Raw genomic sequence first — 21835 nt, 5'->3', positions numbered from 1 at the left:
AGACTGCGGCAGCCCGTTCCACTTGGACAGAATCAGGTGCTGCAGAGGTCTGGAGTGAAACTGGGCATATTCCACCATGTCGAACACCGACACCATGGAGCCCAGTAACCTAATCGCCGAGTGTAGAGACACCCGGCGACTGAGCAGACAACTGCGCACCCTCGACTGTAAAGCAGAGATCTTTTCCTCCGTCACGAAGATCCTCTGCTGTTCCGAGTCCAATAAGGCTCTGAGGTGCAGAATCCTCCGAGACGGGATTAGAGTGGACTTCTGCAAGTTGATTATCCAGCCGTGCCATTGCAGTAGCGCAATGGTCAGGCCCAAGTGGCGTAGAAGGAGCTCTGGAGATCCTGCCATTAATAAAAGGTCGTCCAAGTACGGCAACATGCGGACTCCCTGTAGCCGCAGAGAAGCCGCCATGACCGCCATCACCTTGGTGAACACACGTGGTGCTGTCGCCAGGCCAAAAGGTAATGCCCGAAACTGGAAGTGGTCGCTGCGGATTGCAAACCTGAGGAACTGTTGATGGCGCAAAAGAATAGGGACATGCAGGTAAGCGTCCTGTATGTCCAATGACACCATGTAGTCCCCAGGTTCCAGCGCCAGAATGATGGACCGTAGGGTCTCCATCCGAAACTTCGGTACCCGCAAAGACCTGTTGAGAGCTTTGAGGTTGAGAATCGGACGATACGACCCATTGGGTTTCTGTACCAAAAAAAGATTTGAATAGAAACCCTGGCCCCTCTGGGAGAATGGAACAAGCACTATAACTCCAGCCTGGAGCATAGTGTGCAATACCTTCCGCAGCTCCGTAGCCTTGTTCCGGTCTGATGGTAGACCCGTGGTGAAGAATCGAGCCGGGGGTCTGTGCCGGATGGAGAGGGCGTACCCGTGGGAGACCACCTCGAGAACCCAAGTGTCTGTCGTAGTGACCGACCAACACTGGGCGAACTGCAGCAGGCGGCCTCCCACTTTGGAATCCCCCAAAGGGAGGCCCGGACCGTCAGGCCGCAGGCTTGTCATCTGGCTTGGGGGACGGAAGTCTGGTACTCCATGCCTGCTTCCGGGGCTTGGCCGATTTCTTAGGGCCAGCCTGTCGAGGAAAAGACTGTGGTTTGGGCCTGCCCTGGGCCCTAGATGACCGAAAGGACGATGGTCCAGAACCAGAAGGAGCAGCGGCCGACGGGAGACAAACCGATTTGGCTGCCGCCAGCGTGGCCACAATCTTATCCAGATCCGGACCGAAGAGAACTTCTCCGGTAAATGGCAACGCCTCCAGACCCCTTTTGGAATCTGCGTCCGCCTTCCAGGATCGCAGTCACAAGGTGCGACGAGCAGCCACCGCTGCTGAAGAAATTCTAGACACCAGAGTACTAATGTCTAAGGCCGCCTCGTTGATATAAGTGGCCGAATCACGGAGATTACCAATCAACTCCGCCTGTTCGGCCGGACAGTCGGAATCAAAAGATGCCTCTAATGAATCCGCCCAGCGCTCCATCGCTCTGGCAACCCAGCAAATGGCCATAGCCGGTCGTGCTGCCCCCCTCGCAAGGGAATAAGCGGACTTCAGGCAGATCTCCACCTTGCGGTCCGTAGCATCCTTAAGGGAGGACATGGATGGCATCGGCAATGTGGCACTACGGACAAGACGGGTCACGTGAGAATCCACCTGTGGAGGGGATTCCCACTTTGCAAAATAATTATCCGCGAACGGATAAGCCACCGCCAGGCGCCTCTGCGGCTGGTATCTTTTGCCAGGCTGTTTCCACGCCTCCTCTAAATGGTCCACTAACTGACCTGAAAGAGGAAAGACTGTGGCATCACCCTTCACATCTTTAAAAAAGGCGTACTTAGATTTAGCCGCTGGGGGAACTTCGTCCTCAATCACCAAGGCTGTGCGGACTGCCTGAATAAGTCCAGGAATATATACCTTGGACTTAGCGTCAGCATCCTTAGTATGGAGAGGTTCCTGATCGTAAGGATCCAGAATCTCCCCATCATCAGACGTCCCCTCGTCATCCTCATAAGGAGCCGACAGAGACGCCACCGGCCGTTTATGTGGCCGAATCACAGACTCCCCTTGTAACACATCTGACAAGTGCTGTACAGAACTCGTCAGGGAGTTAACCCACGCCGGCTCCTGAGAACCGGGAGCGGGGAAATAGGGAGACTGTGGGGTACCACCAATTGTCGTGGGAAACCCTGCATGGGTGACGACACCACTGACTGCTGGGACAAACCCATCGGCGTAAACGTGGGTTGCGGAGCTAACTGGCCCACTAAGGTTGTAAGCGCCTGAGCGAAACAAGCCCAGGGTGGCTCCTGTACCGGTGCTGTAACCGTAAGAGGCCGCGCAATGGACAAACACTGCCGGCAGAGGCCCTCCGCGCTACCCTCCCCCTCCGCTAACGGTACTTTACACGTAGTACACTGTAGCCGGAGAGGAAAATCACTTTCAGACATGATGGCACCAAGTATGTGACCCCTCTCACCAATTATATATCAAATAGGCGAGAGACCACCCTGCAGCACCGCACCGCAAGGGCTTAGCAGAAAGAACAGGGATAGTAATAAAGCTGACAGTTTAGAAGAAAAGTTACAGGCAGCAGCGCTAGCACAGTCACATACAATGCAAAGAAATATCAATTCCTGCACTAACAGCGCTGATCAATCAACTACGCAGACACAGGGCCTGGTAGGACACAGCGCAGAATACACAGACCTGACCCAAATCGGAGGAGAGGTATGCGGGGGGACCCAGACCACGATGCTTCCGTCCAGGCTTCCAGCAGCGTTCACCATGCGTTCAGAGGAAGATGGCCGCCGAGGAGCAGAGAGGAGGCTGGCCTGGGGGAGGAGCGCTGCCACAGGACCAGTCGGCAGCGTGCAGAGAGGGCTGTGTGCAACGGGGGAGGAGCCGGCTGTGAGACAGGGAAGGCATGCTCCCCTGGCATGCATTTAACCCCTGGGACGCCGCAGCGCTACCGCTCTGCTGCGGTCCGCTGTCCCAGGGGGTAGTGGAAGCGCAGGTTGGTCGCCTGGCTCCATGCTGCAGCCAGTCCCCAGGGAGCCCCCTGCCTGGGGACTCAGGACCATGTGATCAGCGGGGACCCACCGCTTACCTTTGTCCCCCTTGAATCCGGCCATGGTCCGGAACATCTGGGGTCACCGCTAGCTGTGACCCCAGATGCTCACCAGCATCCCCGGATCGGTACCGGCGTTCTGGTACCGGCGGGGGTGTAGGGAAGACAGCATGGACGTCAGGACTGACTGTCCATGCTGTACATCCAGATGTGCAGCCACAGCTGCATAGAAGAAAGCTTCAGGGGCTCTTCTTAGCCCCCACTCCGACAGGTGCACCCGACTCCGGCCGGGCACCAAACTAAACTGAGGTGCCTTGGCTCGGGGGCGGGGTATAGGAGGGGGACCTAGTGCATCCTGGGAGGCTGAAAGCTTAACTCTTTGGTGCCCGATGACTGACGTCACACCTATACCCCAAGGTATCCTGTGGATACCCTATGGACCCTGAAGTAGAAAGAGAAATTAGGATTTTTGGGTACTTACCATTGAATCCTTTTCTCTGAGTCAGGCTGGAGGACACTGTGTTCCCTCCCTCACGCTCAGCGGTATTGAGTATGAGTTATGATTTTGGGTCGTATTGACCGTCAATTTCATTTTTCGGAGTGACAGTGTCACTGATTATTGCTTCTCCTTACCTGGCACTTGAAGTTGTACTGAAGTCAGGGGTTGCAGGGGGAGGAGTTATAGATTTCAGTGTTAGTGCCAAATCCACGCCTTCCCAACTACAACCCATGGTCCAGTGTCCCCCAGCCTGACTCAGAGAAAAGGATTCAACGGTAAGTACCCAAAAATCCTATTTTTATATTTTTTTACCATGGGAAGAAAACCTTGCAGACATTTAGAAAACATACAAACATGCAGACAGCAACATCCATACTATTTGCAAGTGTTTTTAAGGCTACTAGTTATATTTGTTTTAAAGTATTTCAACACAATTCAAAACTCTGCAGTATGCATTTTACATGCATCTGAAACATAATTGGATCACACGTTCATCTAAAATTATTTTATCGCATTTTCATTCCAGAACATAGTTCTAGCTGCCAAACTCCCTTCTTCTGACAGTAAAATAATATTAGATTTATATTTTTCACACCGATTTTCTCTTTGCAATATCTTGGGCTGAATTTAACAGGAGTAAAACATTAGGAACAGTAACTGACTGAGCCCAGGTCGCTGCAGCCGGAAAACAAGTGACAGGCTAAAGACCAGGATTATCTGACAGAGAGAATGCGGCTGCTTGGCCTGACACATGCCCCTATAACAGGAGTGACCGCTGCTCTTCCTCTCCGCCCTGTCACTGTCCTTTTGATAAAGTTTGGTGAGAGAATTAGAAGGAGCCCCTCACATGTCCTTGCCCGTGTCACTGCGCCCCCTCCCCAGCGCTGGCGGAAGCAGGAAGCTGGTAGAGCCGGAGTGACGTCACGCCCGGGCTGTGCTGTGTGACTGCTGCTGACATCCATGGGGAGACGGATCGGCTCCAGCAGGACAAGCACGGTGGCTGCGGTGGTTAGAGAGGGGCGGCCAGTAAGTCAGGTGTCACTGCATGTAATCGTCATTCGTGTTATGTACGCTGATTAAGTTTGATCGGTCACTCGCACTGTTATTGTCTATGCCCAGCAGCAGGCTATACTAGGTAGCAGTAATTAGGTATTAGGCAACCTGATACACTTTGGAGGCTGAATTTGAATTGGGCAGCCCTCTATCCTACAGCAGGCCTGTAGATTACTGTTATATTAATAGTAGTTTAAATGAATAAAGAGTGAGATCCCTCTCTGTAATGACATCTGCAGGCCTTTTAGACAAGCATTACAAACTCTAACAAACAAATGGCAACCAAGCAGGAACAAGCTGGGGATGGCAAGTGAAGGCTTGGTGGGCTGCCTGTTGCCCATCACTGCAGTAATCCATTCTACAGGTGTGTGTGTGGTAATAGTAATGCTGTCCAGGGAATCTGTCATCTGCGGTGACAGTCCCGGGGGGGTGAGGCTGCACCTTTGGGATCAGTTTCCTTATAATTAGTCTCCTTGTTACAACAGGAGTCTGCAGTCTGTTGTCTTGTTGCATCTTGATAACATATGTGAATGTGATTCCTCCCTGAATTATTAAAGCTCACATACTGCTCTTTTCTGAATGTCTTTTTTTCCTATTAAGATTTGTTTAAAATATGCCTGATGCTGACATACAGACTGCAGATTTTTCTTTATAAGTAGTGATTAGACTGTCAAATTGTAAGTTTTCTTGAAATCATAAGGTCCCAACCATATTTAACAGATTGAGTGTTAATTAATATCACTGTACACATATTATTGAGTATTAAATATCACTGTAAGGGGTAATTCTGTTCTGAATATAAAAGTCCCTAATCATCCTTCCATCTAATTACTTCTTCCCACCTTCAAGGATTTAATTCCTGTGCTGCTCCCTGCCTCTGGAATTCTCTCCCTCTTTCTCCCCCTGTCCAACTCGCTACAAAACTTTAAACGGGCTCTCAAGACCCACTGCGTCATCAAAGCTGTCTGCTCATTGTCTACCCCATCTGTGTCACCCCCATCTGTCTGCCCCTGCCCTTCAGAATTTAAGCTCTCACGATCAGCATCCTTTTTTCCCTTGTGATTTTCCTTCCCTTACTTATACTATCATCTTCTACTACTCTCCTGCTTATTTGAGTGTTATGACTGCTGATGCAGGAATGTTTATAAACCATGTACTTGTCATGCATTATCTTGTACTGTAATGCTGGGTACACACTGGCAAATATATTGGTCGATCAATTGAATGGCCAATATATCTTGTGTGTGTTGGCCAATGTGTACCAGCGATATGTCGTTCACAGACATATCGCGTGAGCTGTGCTGCACAGCCGATCCCCAATATATCTTGCTGAGGAGGGGGGCATGACATGCCTCCCGGCCGGCAGGACCCATGGCCAGAAGACAGATGATGGTTGTTCATACACACTGAATAACCATCATCTGCAGATCTGTATGGTGTGTACCCAGCTTTAGTCACCGTTTTCTTGCTCATTTGTTTATGTGCTTTGTTCGGTGGTGCGGGACCCTTGTGGTGCTATATAAATAAAGGATGATAATAATAATAATAATGTTTTCATTTATTCATAGGAAATACGATGAACAGTAGCATAAATATTAAGCAATGGTGATTCAGTCCTTGGCTTTGTTAAAATTATCTACCCTTGTGAACCAGGTATGATTGGAGCACTAAATCTGATACAAGTTACATTATATAAATACATGATTAATGATGTTCACAAGTATATGTATACTGAAACAAAATTGTGATGGTAGACATTCATAACAGTGAACAATAGCTATCACTCGGCTCTACATAAAATTATTAATTTATTATCATTCACTTACTTCAGGCAGCGTATTATATTTTAATACTAGTGTTTTAGATACAGTATTAACTAAATCCAGATGACCTTTTTACCTCTCTTTTCTTATTTTTGACAGAATAATATTGACATTATTTTATGTTCTAAATATGTTGTGCAAACATGCATGTTCGTACGTTTGTGTAGGTGAGTGGTGAGAACAATTACATTTTTGCACCCAAGTAAGTGGTTACAGTTACTCTACATTAGTGTAATGATTCTGACATTTTTACATAATTATAATACTATTGCATATTAAAATATGAAGACTGATTTATAAACCTGCTCCATTAACCGTTTAGTTCTTTGTATTTAGTTACTAGTTCTACTCATGTCTGGGAGATTTGCATTACCTGCCGTAGAAGACAGATCTTTCATTTTCAACACAAGACGAATTGTATGAGATTCTAATAGTTCTTTGGCAATTGTGAAATCTTCATGCTTATGCTCTAAAACCATATGGTGATCTGATGTTCCTCCACAAACCTAATCGTCCACACAATTTTGACCCAAGGACCATGTCTGAGGCTCCTGAAAATATCTTGTGCACAATTGGCTTAAATCATTTTCTTTAAGTCTTGTCCCTTTAAATATCTCTGTTTACACAGCACATCCATCATGATGTGCAGTCGATATTTGATTGTGAGGACTCTTGGTCATAATGTGCCTGTTGCCAGGTGCACATTGGAGCGTTTCGACATCTTCCACAGTAGTGTGTAATATTATGTTAGAGGCTGATGTTTACACACCAGTGTGTATATTGGAACCATTGAAGACTTTTATTATATGAATACTTTGTGATAGGCTGGTTGTCACACACAGCATCAGGATTTATGTGCAGCATTTAAAGTTGTAAATTATTATTTTTTTAGTTGTCAGAATATTCAATATATCAGAGACTCTAAAGTGTACACAATTTTGTTATCTTTAATGATTCATAAAGTAAGAGCCAGCAAGATGACAGAACAGATAACTGCTTAGTTGTCTTGCGTATATTCCCAGAAATCACGGCCTGTATTGTGGTAATGATATCCTCTCTTACAGCAATGGCAGGATCACCTTGGAAGCATATACAAGGTTATCAGTGTGGCAGATTAGATATTCCTGCAGCCATTGTTTTTCTCACAGCCTTCTCGACATTGTATTGTCTGCGCATTCATCAGCCTGTAACACTTACCTTCAGTACATATGGAGCATATAATTCTCTCTGCTAGCCTGCAGCCTGTTACTTTCTGGTGGCAGAGAAAAGCAGGCTAAGCATCGGGGGGTCCTTGTCACATGTACCTGCATGACATAAGGGCAGTTTAATATTGTTTTCATATTACTTTCTTCATGAAATGCATAAATAACTTTTTATTATTCTTACTTGCAGACATAATAGTGAATTCCTTCCAAGAAGTTACTTTGCCCTAATGTCAATGTATCTTGGTCTTTAGCTTGGAAACCGATGTGGTTAGGATAATAACGTTTCAAGATGAGCAAAGACAAAGGAAAATTTGACTTTTACATTGGACTCATATTGGCGATCAGCTCAAGCCTTTTCATTGGCGGGAGCTTTATCTTGAAAAAGAAAGGGCTTCTCCGGCTGGCGAGGAAGGGCTCCATGAGAGCAGGTATACATTATGTGCAATGGTAATGGGACACTTGCCTCCTCTGTGCCAGATATGTGAGATAAGGGACAACATCAAATATTTGTTATTAGTATATACTGGACTTCTAATGAAACTCATTGTAGGTCTACTTTATACATTTTACATTTAAGTAGCTAGACCTTAAAGTGTCCTAATCACTTTCTTATATCTTTTTTTATGTGCATAAAAACACATGGACAACTACTGAATTAAAAAAAATAAAATGTTAACATCTGATAGGACAGCGCATGGCTGTTTGAGCATGGGAGCTACCGGCGTCCAAAACAGTTAATTGCCCCCTTAAATTTTAGTGGAGCATTTAAACTTTTTTTCTATGCAGCATGTGTTTAAACTGTGTTGATCGCACACCAGATTGTATTGGTGAAAGCATATTGTAAAGGTATTAAAAATACATTACTAAAGTTCCAGTTCGTTGTCACGTGCTTTTAACAATTTTCGCAGGGCATATACAGTGGGGCAAAAAAGTATTTGGACAGCCACCGATTGTGCAAGTTGTTGCACTTTAAATGATGAGAGAGGTCTGTAATTTCCATCATAGATACACTTTAACTGTGAGAGACAGAATCAGAACAAAATATTCCGGAAATCACATTATGTTTTTTAAACAATTTATTTGTATATTCTTCCACTCATTACCTGTATTAATGGTACCTGTTTGAACTGGTTAACTGTATAAAAGACACCTGTCCACACCCTCAAACAGTCAGACTGCAACCTCTCCACCATGGCCAAGACCAGAGAGCTGTCTAAGAACACCAGGGACAAAATTGTAGACCAGCACAAGGCTGGGATGAGCTACTTGACAATAGGCAAGCAGCTTGGTGAGAAGAGATCAACTGTTGGCGCAATTATTAAAAAATGGGAGAAATACAAGATCATTGACAATCTCCCTCGACCAGGGGCTCCATCCAAGATCTCACCTAGTGGGGTATCAATGATCTTGAGAACGGTGAGGGATCAGCCCAGAACTACATGGGGGGACCTGGTCAATTTTGTCTCTGGTGTCCATAGACAGCTCTCTGGTCTTGGCCATGGTGGAGAGGTTGCAGTCTGACTGTTTGAGGGTGTGGACAGGTATCTTTTATACAGTTAACCAGTTCAAACAGGTGCCATTAATACAGGTAACGAGTGGAGGATAGATGAGCTTCCTAAAGAAGAAGTAACAGGTCTTTGAAAGCCAGAATTCTTGCTGGTTGGTAGGTGTCCAAATAATTTTTTTCCGAAAGAATATACAAATAAATTGTTTAAAAATTATACAATGTGATTTCCGGATTTTTTGGTTCTGATTCTGTCTCTCACAGTTAAAGTGTACCTATGATGGAAATTACAGACCTCTCTCATCTTTTAAAGTGCAACAACTTGCACAATCGGTGGCTGTCCAAATACTTTTTTGCACCTCTGTATGAATATCATCCATCAATGTAATATGTTTAAATGTAGTTGATTATTAACATTGAGGTTTGTCAAGTATCTATTACCTTTTAAATCTCTATATTCTGAGCAGTAGTATAGTACATTAACCCTAATGTTATGTCTTTTAATCCTCTTCCTTTTTCTACAGGTCAAGGAGGTCATGCATATCTTAAAGAATGGTTGTGGTGGGCTGGGCTTCTCTCGAGTAGGTATCTAAAAAGAAAAAAAATATCATACCCTCCTAATTTTTTAGACTGCTGTCCTAGCACATTAGTCATCCATTTTTGTTAATATAGGAGACGCCTTAATAAACCCATGCTTAATAACTCATTTCAGTCTTTATGGTTTTTTATTGCTCTTATGTCATTGTGTCATTTGTAACACATTATTTTCTGAACAATGAACTTCTCTTTCAGTGGGAGCTGGTGAAGTTGCAAACTTTGCAGCATACGCATTTGCTCCGGCTACACTTGTGACACCCTTAGGAGCCTTAAGTGTGTTAGTCAGGTAATCTTTCAGAGTCTTTCTTTTTATAAGCAGTCTTTAATTTATGTGTGGATAAAAATGACTTGTGTGTAAAAATGTTAAATGTAGAAATAGAATTTCTGCCTAGTCAACTCAAAACTCTCTTTGAGACATCTAAAAATGTTGATGACCAGAGGGAGAGGAGGACTGCTGTAAAGAAAAGGGGTGGAGAGGAGGACTGCTGGGGACAACAGAGGGTGAGGGAGAGGAGGACTGCTGGGGACAACAGAGGGTGAGGGAGAGGAGGACTGCTGATGACAACAGAGGGTGAGAGAGAGGAGGACTGCTGGTGACAACAGAGGGTGAGAGAGAGGAGGACTGCTGGTGACAACAGAGGGTGAGAGAGGAGGACTGTTGGTGACAACAGAGGGTGAGGGAGAGGAGGACTGCTGGTCTCAACAGAGCGTGAGAGAGAGGAGGACTGCTGGTGACAACAGCTTCCATAGCTATCTTTTTAACCTTTTGTTAGTTTTCAATAGGATTCGGATTTGACCTGATCCTGAAATAGTGTACTCAGTACATCCTTAGATATAAAAAAAAAAGATACATAATAATTATTTATAGAGAGACTCTCTACATTCTTTGTCAGTGCCTTCTGTAAACAGACTGCTTGAAAAACCACCATTGTTCTTAAATGTTTATATAAACCCTTCACATGTACCTCTATATATGTGTTAAGAATTCCCACCTCCTTCCTCATCGCTCCCCTTCCATACTGCAAATAGAATTACTTTACTTTCTTAAAAGACATTTGTTTACTTTCCTGCACACAACACAAATAAAGAAAACAAAAATGAGGTAAGTGTCCCTTTTAATAAACCCATTACCAGTGTTCAAGTCCCTTCATAGGGTAACAGTTATATTTTAATAAAAACAATATATTTTTACCTTGCAGATAACAATAAAGTAGTTGAAAGTAATTGAAAGTAATGCAGTTGTTTCAAGACAGTAAATCTGTCTATTTTATCTCTTATCCTTTTTTGGTATAGCACTAGCCAAAGTGATATGTGATGAGTTAATAAATTGGATGCACCATAGGCTTTTCCTTTGTTTAGTAACTATGTCCATATGCCTAAGGAATAAATATATTTTTTGAAACCTGTCAGGAGACTATTTCAGATAAACCATTTTGTCTTATTATTATTATCCTGTATATGGCGCCACAAGTTTTCCGCAGCGCCTTACGAAGTACAATACAATGCAGGACAAGGAGGATGTTTATATACATTGCTGCATTAGCATTCATAACACTCAAATAAGCAACAGGGCGTAAGCAACCAAGTGTAAGGTGCCCTAATGGGGAGTAAGGAGTAGATGAAAGTATAAGTAAGGAGAAGCACAAGAGGGTAGAGGGCCCTGCTTGTGAGAGCTTACATACTAATGGGGAGGGGCAGACAAGCAGGCGTGACACAGATGGGGTAGACGGAGGAAGGAGCATGTAGCAGCGGGTTAGGATGAGAGCTAGAATGCTTTGATGAAGTAGTGGGTCTTGAGAGCCCGTTTGAAGAGGGTGGTCCTTGAGAGCCTGATAGGGAGAGGGAGAGAGTTCCAGTGGTAGGGAGCAACACGGGCAAAATGTTAGAGGCGTGAGTGGAAGGAAGTAACCAGTTGGCAGGAGAGACGGCGTGCGTTTATTGAGAAGAGGGCGGATGGGAGTGTGAAGGGAGTTGAGGTCAGATGTGAATGGGTGAGGGATTTGTGAGTCTAAGAACCTTGAATTGGGTTCTGAAGTGGAAGGGGAGCTAGTGGAGGGCTTGTAGAAGAGTGGAGGCAGATGTAGAATGTTTGGAGAGGAAGATGAGCTGAACAGCAGCATTGAGGACAGATTGGAGTAGAGAGAGGTGGGAGTCAGGAAGGCCAAAGGAGGTTACAGTAGTGCAATCTGGAGATGACCAGTGAGTTCATGAGAGTTTTAGTAGCATCTTGGATGAGAAAGGGCCTGATCTTGGAAATATTTTTGAGATGGAAACGGCAAGACTGAGAGGTGCTGAATGTGTGGTTTGAAGAAAATGGAGGAGTCAAAGATAACTCCAAGACGGCGCACTTTGGGTCTAAAGGGGATAGATAATGAAATTGTGGGAAGTAAGGTTATTTGGGATCTTTGGAAGATGATGAGCTCAGACATATTAAGTTTAAGAAAGCACTGGGACATCCAGGAAGAGATAGCAGAGTCAGTTGGAGATATGAGAGGAGGAGAGGTAGATCTGAGTATCATCAGCATAGAGATGATTTTGGAGGTCAAAAGAGCTGATGAGTTCACCTAGAGAGGACATATAGAGGGAGAATAGGAGAGGTCCAAGAACAGAACCTTGGGGAACACCTACTGTAAGTGGAAATGGGATTTTTTTTTTTGAAGGCGGGGGCACAAAGGGAGACGGAACATCCAGAGAGGTAGGACATCCTGGAGAGGGCAGTGTCGCTTAAACCAAGGGAGTGATGGATTTGCAGGAGGAGGGTGTCTTCCATAGTGTCAAAAGCAGCAGAGAGGTTGGGGTGAATGATGAGCAGAGTGTAATGGCCCTTGGATTTAGCAGCAAGGAGGTCATTGCTGACTTTCGTGAGCGCAGTTTCAGTGGAGTGAAGAGAACGGAAGCCGGACTGAAATGGATCAAGGAAGGAGTAGGAGGAGTGTCCACTTGTTTGGTAGAAGCAGCTTGAAAATGTTCCAATGTGCACATATGAACATGAATATGTGCAATTGGGACAGCTTCAGAGCAATGTGCTGAGGCTGCCCTGCAAATCTATGGGGTGCGAGGAAAAACTTGCAGTGCCGCTGGATGCGATGTGACGTTCCAGAAAGGCACATTGCGCCCATAGTATTTCCCCCCCCATATGGGGTGCTGGGGAAAACTTGTGAGGAACCATTCCAGAACTATCCATCCATCGTGTAGAATTGAATTCCCCTGCCGCCATTTATTTGTTTTATTTAAAGTAAAACTTTACACCTTGATTTATTTGAGGTCGCCACTTTTTTAATGCCTCTACTCACTTTAGTTATTATTATTTTTATTTTTTTTGACCGGTGTGGCTGCTTCTTTGAGGAAGATTGTGGATTAAGCTGGACTGTGTTTCACCGAGGAGAAAAGCGCACTCCCTTCTGGGTGAACATTTAACAGAGTGAAGTTGTGAATGCTCACTGTCAAATCTTCACTACTTATCTATAGAGTTATTGCAAAGTGCTGTTTAAATGCTGTGTTACTGATTTTTACATTGCTATAACACTATTTATGTCAGCACATTGTGCTCCTTCTCTGCCCTGCTACTGATCTCAGAAATTGGTTTCGAGGAAGACAGCGTGGAATAATTACTGATTGAAGTTGTGCTTATATGTATTGTTTTATGACATCCGCAACATGTTTTGTTTGTTGTGTTACAAGTCCCCATTATTCTGAAAATGGTATTATTTGAGTTATAGTACTGCTAAGTGCTTTCTGCCTGCTCAGTCACTGATCAATATTACTTGTGTACTTTTGGAATGTGAGCTAACACAATGCATTTTGTTTGAATTTTTATTGAATTTTAGACTTCCTGGGTGAGGCTCACAGGTTGGCAGTCAGGTGCACTCATACGGTCAACTGGTTTATACAATATAAGCATTAGCACTTGTTTATAATATATAAGTAGTTTATAGTCAATCTGACCAGGGTTGACAATCCTAGGTCTGCGACCTTGCAACCCATGTCAGTGCCCAAGTTATGTCTGAAAGACATAACGCGGGTCTTGATGACAGACTTGGACTTGAATGACAGACACAGTAGCACTTGAAGATGACATAATCTCCAAGCGTCCACTGTTAGACGGAACACCTGGGTCACTGGAAGACCCGGGTCCAGTGTGAAGTACTGAAACCCCGGTTTCAACCCGTATCCAGAGTCCGAGCCAGGTGAAAGCCGAGGTTTATGCCTGAAAGATGCATAAGTTAGTGACAAAACAATAACGTAACTCATATTTACATTTACAATTAACGGCAGCAAAATAGGTAAAATGATTTTGCACAGATTGCAGTAGTGAAAATTTATACTACAATAAAAGCAGTATCACATCACAGCCTTTAAGTAATTAGCATTAAACCCTTAATGACCATTACATAATGAATCCTAATGTGTGTGTGTGTGTGTGTATATGTATGTGTGTGTGTGTGTATATATATATATATATATATATATATATATATATATATATATTTATTTTACTTAGTTGGGAAGTATGCCTGCAGCCTTCATTTTATTACATTGTCCTCGCCTATGACTTGGCTAATGATGTAAATTAGGAGTAAATGACAGTGTAGGCAGGTGTATTCTCATACTGTTTGGAATGGAGTATATCATTCGCAGAATGACTTACAGAGCAGAATAAAAAACACAGAAGTGGCGCTAACAAGTCTACACAATTATGTTGAAAAAAATGCATGCCTTATAGAAACCTTATAAAAACTAGCAAGGGCCGTAGAGGTGTTTACCATTAAACAGGATTCCTCCTCATTTATTATTCACATATTATCTTAAAAATTAATATATCATAATTTAAAAAGGAATGCTTGTATAGCAAAACATTGCTTTTAGATACTTTGCGTTATTCTAAATCTTAGAACTCCATACATGTGCTACAATCTTAACACAGAGTAATAATAAAGTTGTTACTTGAGTAGAATCAATATTAGCTACAATTCTAGCTAGCAATAACATAACCAGAGATCACACAGAAGGTTTAGTGTGAATTTTGGTCTGATGATTATATGGTATGCAACCGGGAAGCCGGCGCACGTTAGCCCGACAGCCGGCTTCCCGACTGCTTTATCCCGGCGAGGGTTAAATGACAGTCGTCTAATTCTAGACGCCTGTCATTTTACCAATGCCGGGAGACCGGCGCCCGACATTCCGATCGAAATGATGCCGGGCGCCGCTGCAGACAGCCGCGGGGGGAGGGCTAGGTTTAGGGCTCCCGAGGGGGACTTAGGGTTAGGCATCCCCTCGGGAGGTTAGGGTTAGGCTAGGGGGAGGGAGGGTTAGGGTTAGGCACCCTCGGGGGGGACTTAGGGTTAGGCACCCCCCCCCCTGGGGGACTTGTGTTTAGGCAGCGGGGAAGAGGGGGTTAGGGTTATGCACTGGGGGGGAAGGTTAGGGTTAGTAGGGTTAGGCACCCCTAAGGAGGGTTAGGGGGGTTAGGTTAGGTTAGTTCATACTTACCTGTGGACGATCGTGATTTTCAGCCGTGTCGGCTTGCTGCTGTCGGGATTCGTATGTATTCCGATTATATCCAGGTGGTTGAGGTGGATAAACTTGGTCCATTGAAGATAATATATTGGCTGACTTCTAAATAAATGTTTTTTGATCGGATGTAGTCCCATTTTATAGTCTGTAGTTGTATTATGGTAAACTGAACAATGCCAGGGGATGTGATAAGCAGTGTGTAATTGATTTAATCACACTCTGCAGAGAAATGTAGTACGGTGTCTCTCCCAGCGCTGATGTTGGTATTATCAGTAGAATAGTGCAGTGTCCTACTCCGGAAAAGAGTGCAATCAGGTGGTGTCTATGTTCCAACTCACCCACAAGCCGACATCAATCTGGCAGCACGGAAGATGTCAACCGAGGTGCACTGTCATCATACCCATTTAGGGAAAAGGCGCTGTCTAGCAATGTGCGTATTCCAGTTCACTGGCAGTCAGTGGTCACATTCAATCTCCGCAATCCTACATCAAACTGGCAGGACGGAGGAGGGCATTAGAAGATTCACTATTCTAGATCCCGATCAGGGGAAGTGCACTGTCAGTCAGACAACTACAGAATTTTGTACTCACGGAGTTTGTCTATAAAAAGGGACAACATCCTATCAAAAAACATTTTTGATCTGTCAAGTTAAAGCTGAGCAGAGTTTAGCAAAAACAAAATTTATTGACGTAATTAATGCAAGAGATGGATGTAGCACCATACGCATGGCCGGTAAGGGGTGGGTGTGAGAGATGCTTTGGGCTCGTTACAGAAGTAGGTGCACAGGGCACACAGTGACATTGGTGCGAGTGGTGAGTAAAGGCGCTGCTGCCATCAGTCTGCATAGCTCTGCTGGTTACACTCCTGTGACAGGGCACTATACAAAGCAATATAACAATAACACCTCAGAAGCTATTTCATTGTGGGCGAAGTTACGGGCAACAGCTAGGGGTATTATAAAACCTATATATGTCATTGACTGGTAACCGCTACGTTGCGTTGCTTGATGCATCATGTCATTGGTCCTAAGTTGTCTAGAATTGGTTCAAGGAGCATTCTGGAAAGTTCTGAGGAATGGTGTGGCCACCACATTCGCCCGTCATGAACCCATTTAGCATTTACTGGATGTGGTGGAGAGGTGTATTCACACCCAAGATCCTGCACCTACAAATATCAGGTAGCTGTAGGAAGCTATCCATACTGCATGGGTTAACAGAGGTCTTCTGTCCACTTGTGCAATCGATGCCACATTGAGTTGCTGCACTTTGCAGAGCTAGAGGGTTAGAGGGTGTCCTACATGATCTAGGCACCTATCCCATGACTTTGGGTGGGTGGGTGGGTGTGTGTGTGTGTGTGTGTGTGTGTGTGTGTGTGTGTGTGTGTTTAGTTGGTTTTTGTTTTGTTTTTATTCTCTATTTTACGTTCTATGAGAGAATCTTGAGTTTTCCCATTGTTATTTTAAAACCATTACAACATCATTTATTTGTTATTGTTTTAAAATAATGTAAAGTATGCTTTAATTGCAAGCAGGAACAGGCCCCATATGTGTTTATAGAGATATAAAGTTGTAAACTCATATCTTACATTTCAGCGCCATCCTATCTTCATACTTCCTAAGTGAGAAGCTAAATCTTCATGGAAAAATTGGATGTGTGCTGAGTATATTGGGATCCACAGTGATGGTCATCCATGCTCCCCAAGAAGAGGAGATTGAAAGCTTAAATGAAATGTCAATAAAGCTAGCGGATCCAGGTAGCATGCTTGATTCGTGATTATCAGTGTTTGTGCATATATGTGAATTGTTACTATAATATTAGTTATTATAGCTGCCAATATCGTCCTAAAATCATGGCAAAACAGGTGTGTAGTCTAATATGCACTACCAAGAGCTGATTAAGAGATATGGGAGACTAATCTAAATATGCACCGCTGCCACCTAGAAGACAAACATTCACTATCAGGGGTATTCAATATGGGTGCGATAACATTGTTTTTGCGTTAATATCGGAGGTATGACGTCATTATCGCAGGTTTTAGTTTTACACCGTATTCAATTTCAAAGACTTATCGCAGTTTTGAAAAGTCTTTAATAAAAAACGGGGATAAGTTTTCACCATTGAATAGGTGTCAAAAAAAAGTGCAGAATTGGGGTTTAGGGGTGCAGGCTTAAAAAAAAAATAGCCTGCACTCCTGGGACTGACATTTAAAAAAGAACTGTGTCAAAAAAAGTTTTTAAAAAAATAGGGAGCCCCCAAAAAATTAATTTAAAAATTGGGGTGAAAAAAAAAAAAATGGGAAAAAATTGTTAAACAATAGGGAAATAGGTTCAGGGCTATTCTGCAAGTATGCGGCAGATGTTTTCTAGAATAGAATTATAGCGGCAGGTGCACAAATGCAGAATTTTTAAAAACTTACTTTAGGGACATAAAAATATGCTAGTACCCATTTTCATGTACCCCAAATTTGATGGGACCACTTAAAAAAACAAAAAAAATAACCTAAGTGCTTCTGCATCACTTCTTCAATGTCGGAAAAAAAAACACCTGCTGCGGCTATTTAAATCCACGACTTTCATTTAAAGGTTAAAATGGGTGATCCCCCATGTTTTTACTACTTTAGGGGGGTCTTAAAAAATTTTTAAGGAAAAATTTGTAACTTTACGCAAATCCAACTTCGGAGTTTCCCGTTTTCGTTAATTTTATATTGAATACGGGTATAAGCGGGAGCGCGCCCGATACTTTAACGCAGGTAAAAACTCCAATATGAAACGTTAACTTCGACAGTGAAGTTAACGTTTCATATTGAATACCCCTCTATGTGTCAAGTCTTCATCCAATATTCCATGAGACAAGCACTAACAACCAAGCGTTTTTACTTTTTTAGCCTGAAGTAAAATTGTCAAATACATAATGAAACTGTAAAAAATAAAATCTGGTTATTGCCATTTCTTATAAAAAATTATAATGTTACAGGGGACATTTTGTGAAAAGTCTTTAAAGTTAATTCACTTTAGTAACAATCTATTTTTCTTCTGTAGGTTTTTTAATTTTTGCGACAGGAGTGGTCATTGTCTCGCTAATCCTGATTTTTGTGGTGGGACCAAGTCATGGACAGTCCAATATCCTGGTCTATATCTCCATCTGTTCGGTTATCGGAGCTCTATCTGTCTCGTGTGTCAAAGGATTAGGAATTGCTATTAAGGGATTGTTTGCTGGAGAGCCTGTTCTGAGGAATCCATTGTCTTGGATTCTGGTGATCAGCCTTATTGTGTGTGTAAGCACTCAGATAAACTACTTGAACAGAGCATTGGATATATTTAACACCTCGTTAGTGACTCCAATATACTATGTATTTTTCACCACCTCAGTGCTTACATGCTCCGCCATTCTGTTCAAGGAATGGCAACATATGTCTGCTAATGACATGATTGGCACTTTCAGTGGTTTTTTAACAATTATTGTTGGAATCTTTTTATTGCACGCCTTCAAAGATGTGTCTCTTAGTCTATCTAACCTACCAGTTTCTTTCCGGAAAGAGGAGCGAGTCCTAAATGGGAGCCTTTCTAACCGTGTTTATGAACACCTGAATGGTGAGGAAGAGAGTCACCTTTGTGACAGCGACCTACAGATGAATGAGGGCATTGCTTCTCGACGCAATGGCAGTCTTTCTTCCTTTTGAATCAAAATTATATTCTCGTCACTGGCAGCACAGCCACAAGCATGATCCTTAACGCTTCAGATGGATCATTGGGTGAATATTAATTACTGAATTGCCTTTGACATTATGCTCGGCGACTTAAATAAATAAATGAATGCCTTCTAGTTATCTGTGACACCATTCTGCTGCTCTCCATATTGTGGACCATTTCAGGAAAAGCATTGTAAACACCATAAAGGATAAACAGGCAATCTGTATAGAACTTCTACAAAACAAAATGAAAATAAGTAAAAAAAATATAAAAAAGATAACATTAAAATATCTGAATTTCTGCATAATGTACTGTAGCTTTGAGATACAGCATTAAAAGTATTCTAGTCTTTTGACACTTTTTATAGTTCCCGGCCTGTAATCTAACTATACCGGATTTAGGCAACCTGTTGTGGAACCATAGTTTGGTAGTGCATACTGAAGAGCCACAGGATGCCTGTGTATTGGAGCACAAGAAGTGCAACATTGGTATAAATCAGGATTAGGCATTGGATTGGAATGTGTCACTCACTGACACTTCATAGAAAGAAACCAAAGTGGTATATGCGTAAAGCGAAAGTCTGCCATAACCTTTTTAAGGTTCACCTTAAAGCAGAAGTGCCCTTTGTACATGCTTTGTGTTTGGTCATACTGTTCTTTAAATGCCTGTTTTTCATTTCTTGGTTTTTGGCCCTGGCTTTATTTACAGTAGGCATGTATTAAGGATTAGAAATTTTGCGGGCAAAATTAAGATTAAAATTGAATGGGTTCCTGTCCAGAGAACTCCCTACATATATCACCGGTATGGCACCTACATTAGATTTCTGTTTGTTTGTGTCAGCAGTGCGGTAATGTTTTCAGTTATTCCATACCTGGAACTTGGAATTAATCTAGTGATTAGTCAGATGTGGCTCTATTAAGTTGTTATTCCTTGAGCTTCTTGTGTCCAATCAGATTACTTTATTTGAGGTATTGGGGATAATTTCAACAGAGGGCCCCCACCTGACTAATGCTGTGTATGTGGGAGAAGTTCTCCCTTAAGAAAAGTATTTCTTTGGTGGCCAGTGACAGTGAAACGATCATTAAGAGGCCATACCAGCTTTCTGAAAATGTCAATGCAAAACTCTCTTGTAAATATTTAGCTATGATATCCAATGTGTTTGTTTTTTTTTTGTTTTTTTTTTTTTTTAAAGTGAATAACTGAGCTGAAGGGAAATCTGCGTATTTTCACTTTGCCAGCCTCAAAATATTGTATCTCTGAACACTGATTATTTTTTTTTCTCCCAGTTGTATAGACAATCATTTTAACTTTGTTTTTAATTTAAATATAATTGGACCAGCTTGTGTGGTAGTATTTTATTTTGCCTTAAACTTTTTTTTTTTAATATGTATATTAATTTGAGTACATACTTTTACAGACTCATTCTAAAATATGTTGCACTGATAACTTTTAATTGTACATAAATAAATATGTTCCTAAATTTCTGCTCTATATGCATAATGCTGTAGATTTTGTCCTGTATGAGTTACATTTATAATTCTAGTAAAATGTAAACTATTTTAAATTGTAAATGTTATTGAATTTGTACTACAGTTAAAGAAAATTAAAAGAAAAAATTGCACATACAATAGTAGTCACACTTTAAGCTACATGGCATCTTCCACCAAGTTATGTACAAACATTATAATTTTCAGGTGTGTGTAAGAGTTGTGGGTACACTTTATTACATGTTTTGCGTTAAAAATGATCTGCATAGATGACTAAACAATTTGTTAATGTTTTTGAGTAATACCTCTTTGAGACAGAAAACCAAATTACCGGGTAAAGCACTTTTACCCGGTAATTTGCTGATCAACACTGGTCCTTTTTCTGTCTGAAAGGGTCAACCCGAGTAAAAATTCCCAAGTCTCCGACCCATGGTAAAAAAACCAGGGTCGGAGACCAGTGGTAAAAAACTAGGGTCGGAGACCCGTCAATTTTGACCCGGGTTGACTGTTTCAGACAGAAAAAATACCTGTGTTGATCGGCAAATTACCGGGTAAAAGTGCTTTACCCGGTAATTTGGTTTTCTGTCTGAAAGGGGATTCAGGCTGGGACCGGCAAAACGGCTATGCACTTAAATGCCAGGTATTAGGGAAAATTTTGTGTGTAAGTGGTAAAAGTAATGCTCTACTGTGGGCCACTACTTCGGTGTTAGGTAAACCTTTCTGTAGGTCCTTCCAAGTGTATGGGTTCTGCTTTTCTTATCTGATTAGTTTAAGAGCTGTTAATTAGTAATGCTGGGCATACACTGTACAATTGTTTGTCAGATAACTGTCCAATCTGGCTGGTTGGAATGAAAATCCGGTAATGTATGGGAGCAAATGACAATCGACCATTTTCTCACACACACTGGAAAACAGACAAAAGTGGTTGTTCAGACAAATTGGTTAAAAAACACAAATTTAACAAGTTTGAACAATTGTTTTTTGTCCATTTTCCAGTGTTTAAAACCATATGATCGACTGTCATTGGCTCCCATACATTACTAGGTTTTCATTCCAACCAGCCAGATTGGACAGATATCTGACAGATAATTGTATAGTGTATGCCCAACATAAGATATTTATCTAGGTCTTCCAGATCTTTCATTGACTTCCATTTTTTTAGTAATATTTTTGACAGTCAACATTCCAAACTGGTTATCTTTGTATAGTCCTTTACTGCCTTGCAATAGAATAGTGAGTTATCATTCTCTTCAATAATTCAGGCAGTTGCCTAGTGGAGATTATGGTTATCAAGAATAGGTATGACATCCTGAGAGGATAATGGGGTAAGATTATTATTATTATTATTATTATTATTATTATTATTATTATTATTATTATTA

At 42.4% G+C, this 21835-nt stretch overlaps 1 protein-coding gene across 4 annotated transcripts; it reads left to right on the top strand.

The window, feature by feature from the left end:
- Window positions 1-4443: 4443 nt before the first annotated feature.
- Window positions 4444-20455, top strand: LOC148480569 (magnesium transporter NIPA2-like). Of its 4 annotated transcripts, none has more exons than XM_088454083.1 (7): window positions 4444-4608; window positions 6204-6288; window positions 7915-8091; window positions 9692-9748; window positions 9960-10050; window positions 16870-17030; window positions 18316-20455. In XM_088454083.1, the coding sequence occupies exons 3-7, from the start codon at window positions 7953-7955 to the stop codon at window positions 18954-18956; spliced, it is 1089 nt and encodes a 362-aa protein (XP_088310209.1). In that variant the 5' UTR covers window positions 4444-4608; window positions 6204-6288; window positions 7915-7952; the 3' UTR covers window positions 18957-20455. The 4 variants fall into 4 exon arrangements, with proteins under 4 accessions (XP_088310209.1, XP_088310208.1, XP_088310211.1 ...); XM_088454082.1 differs by having other exon boundaries at window positions 7851-8091; XM_088454085.1 differs by lacking the exon at window positions 6204-6288 and having other exon boundaries at window positions 7851-8091.
- The last annotated feature ends 1380 nt before the right edge of the window (window positions 20456-21835 follow it).

The sequence above is a fragment of the Taudactylus pleione genome, unplaced genomic scaffold (assembly GCF_031769625.1).
Source record: "Taudactylus pleione unplaced genomic scaffold, aTauple2 ptg000609l, whole genome shotgun sequence".
Taxonomy (NCBI): domain Eukaryota; kingdom Metazoa; phylum Chordata; class Amphibia; order Anura; family Myobatrachidae; genus Taudactylus; species Taudactylus pleione.
The sequence above is the reverse complement of the archived record's forward strand: the minus strand, read 5'-3'. Positions and strand labels throughout refer to the sequence as shown.

Bases quoted from the DNA above. Each gene is read 5' to 3' on its own strand.
- LOC148480569 (XM_088454085.1), top strand. From the start codon at position 7,953: ATGAGCAAAGACAAAGGAAAATTTGACTTTTACATTGGACTCATATTG. The intron at 8,092-9,691 runs GTATACATTATG...CTTTTTCTACAG, and splicing joins GAAGGGCTCCATGAGAGCAG to GTCAAGGAGGTCATGCATAT. The intron at 10,051-16,869 runs GTAATCTTTCAG...CTTACATTTCAG, and splicing joins GCCTTAAGTGTGTTAGTCAG to CGCCATCCTATCTTCATACT.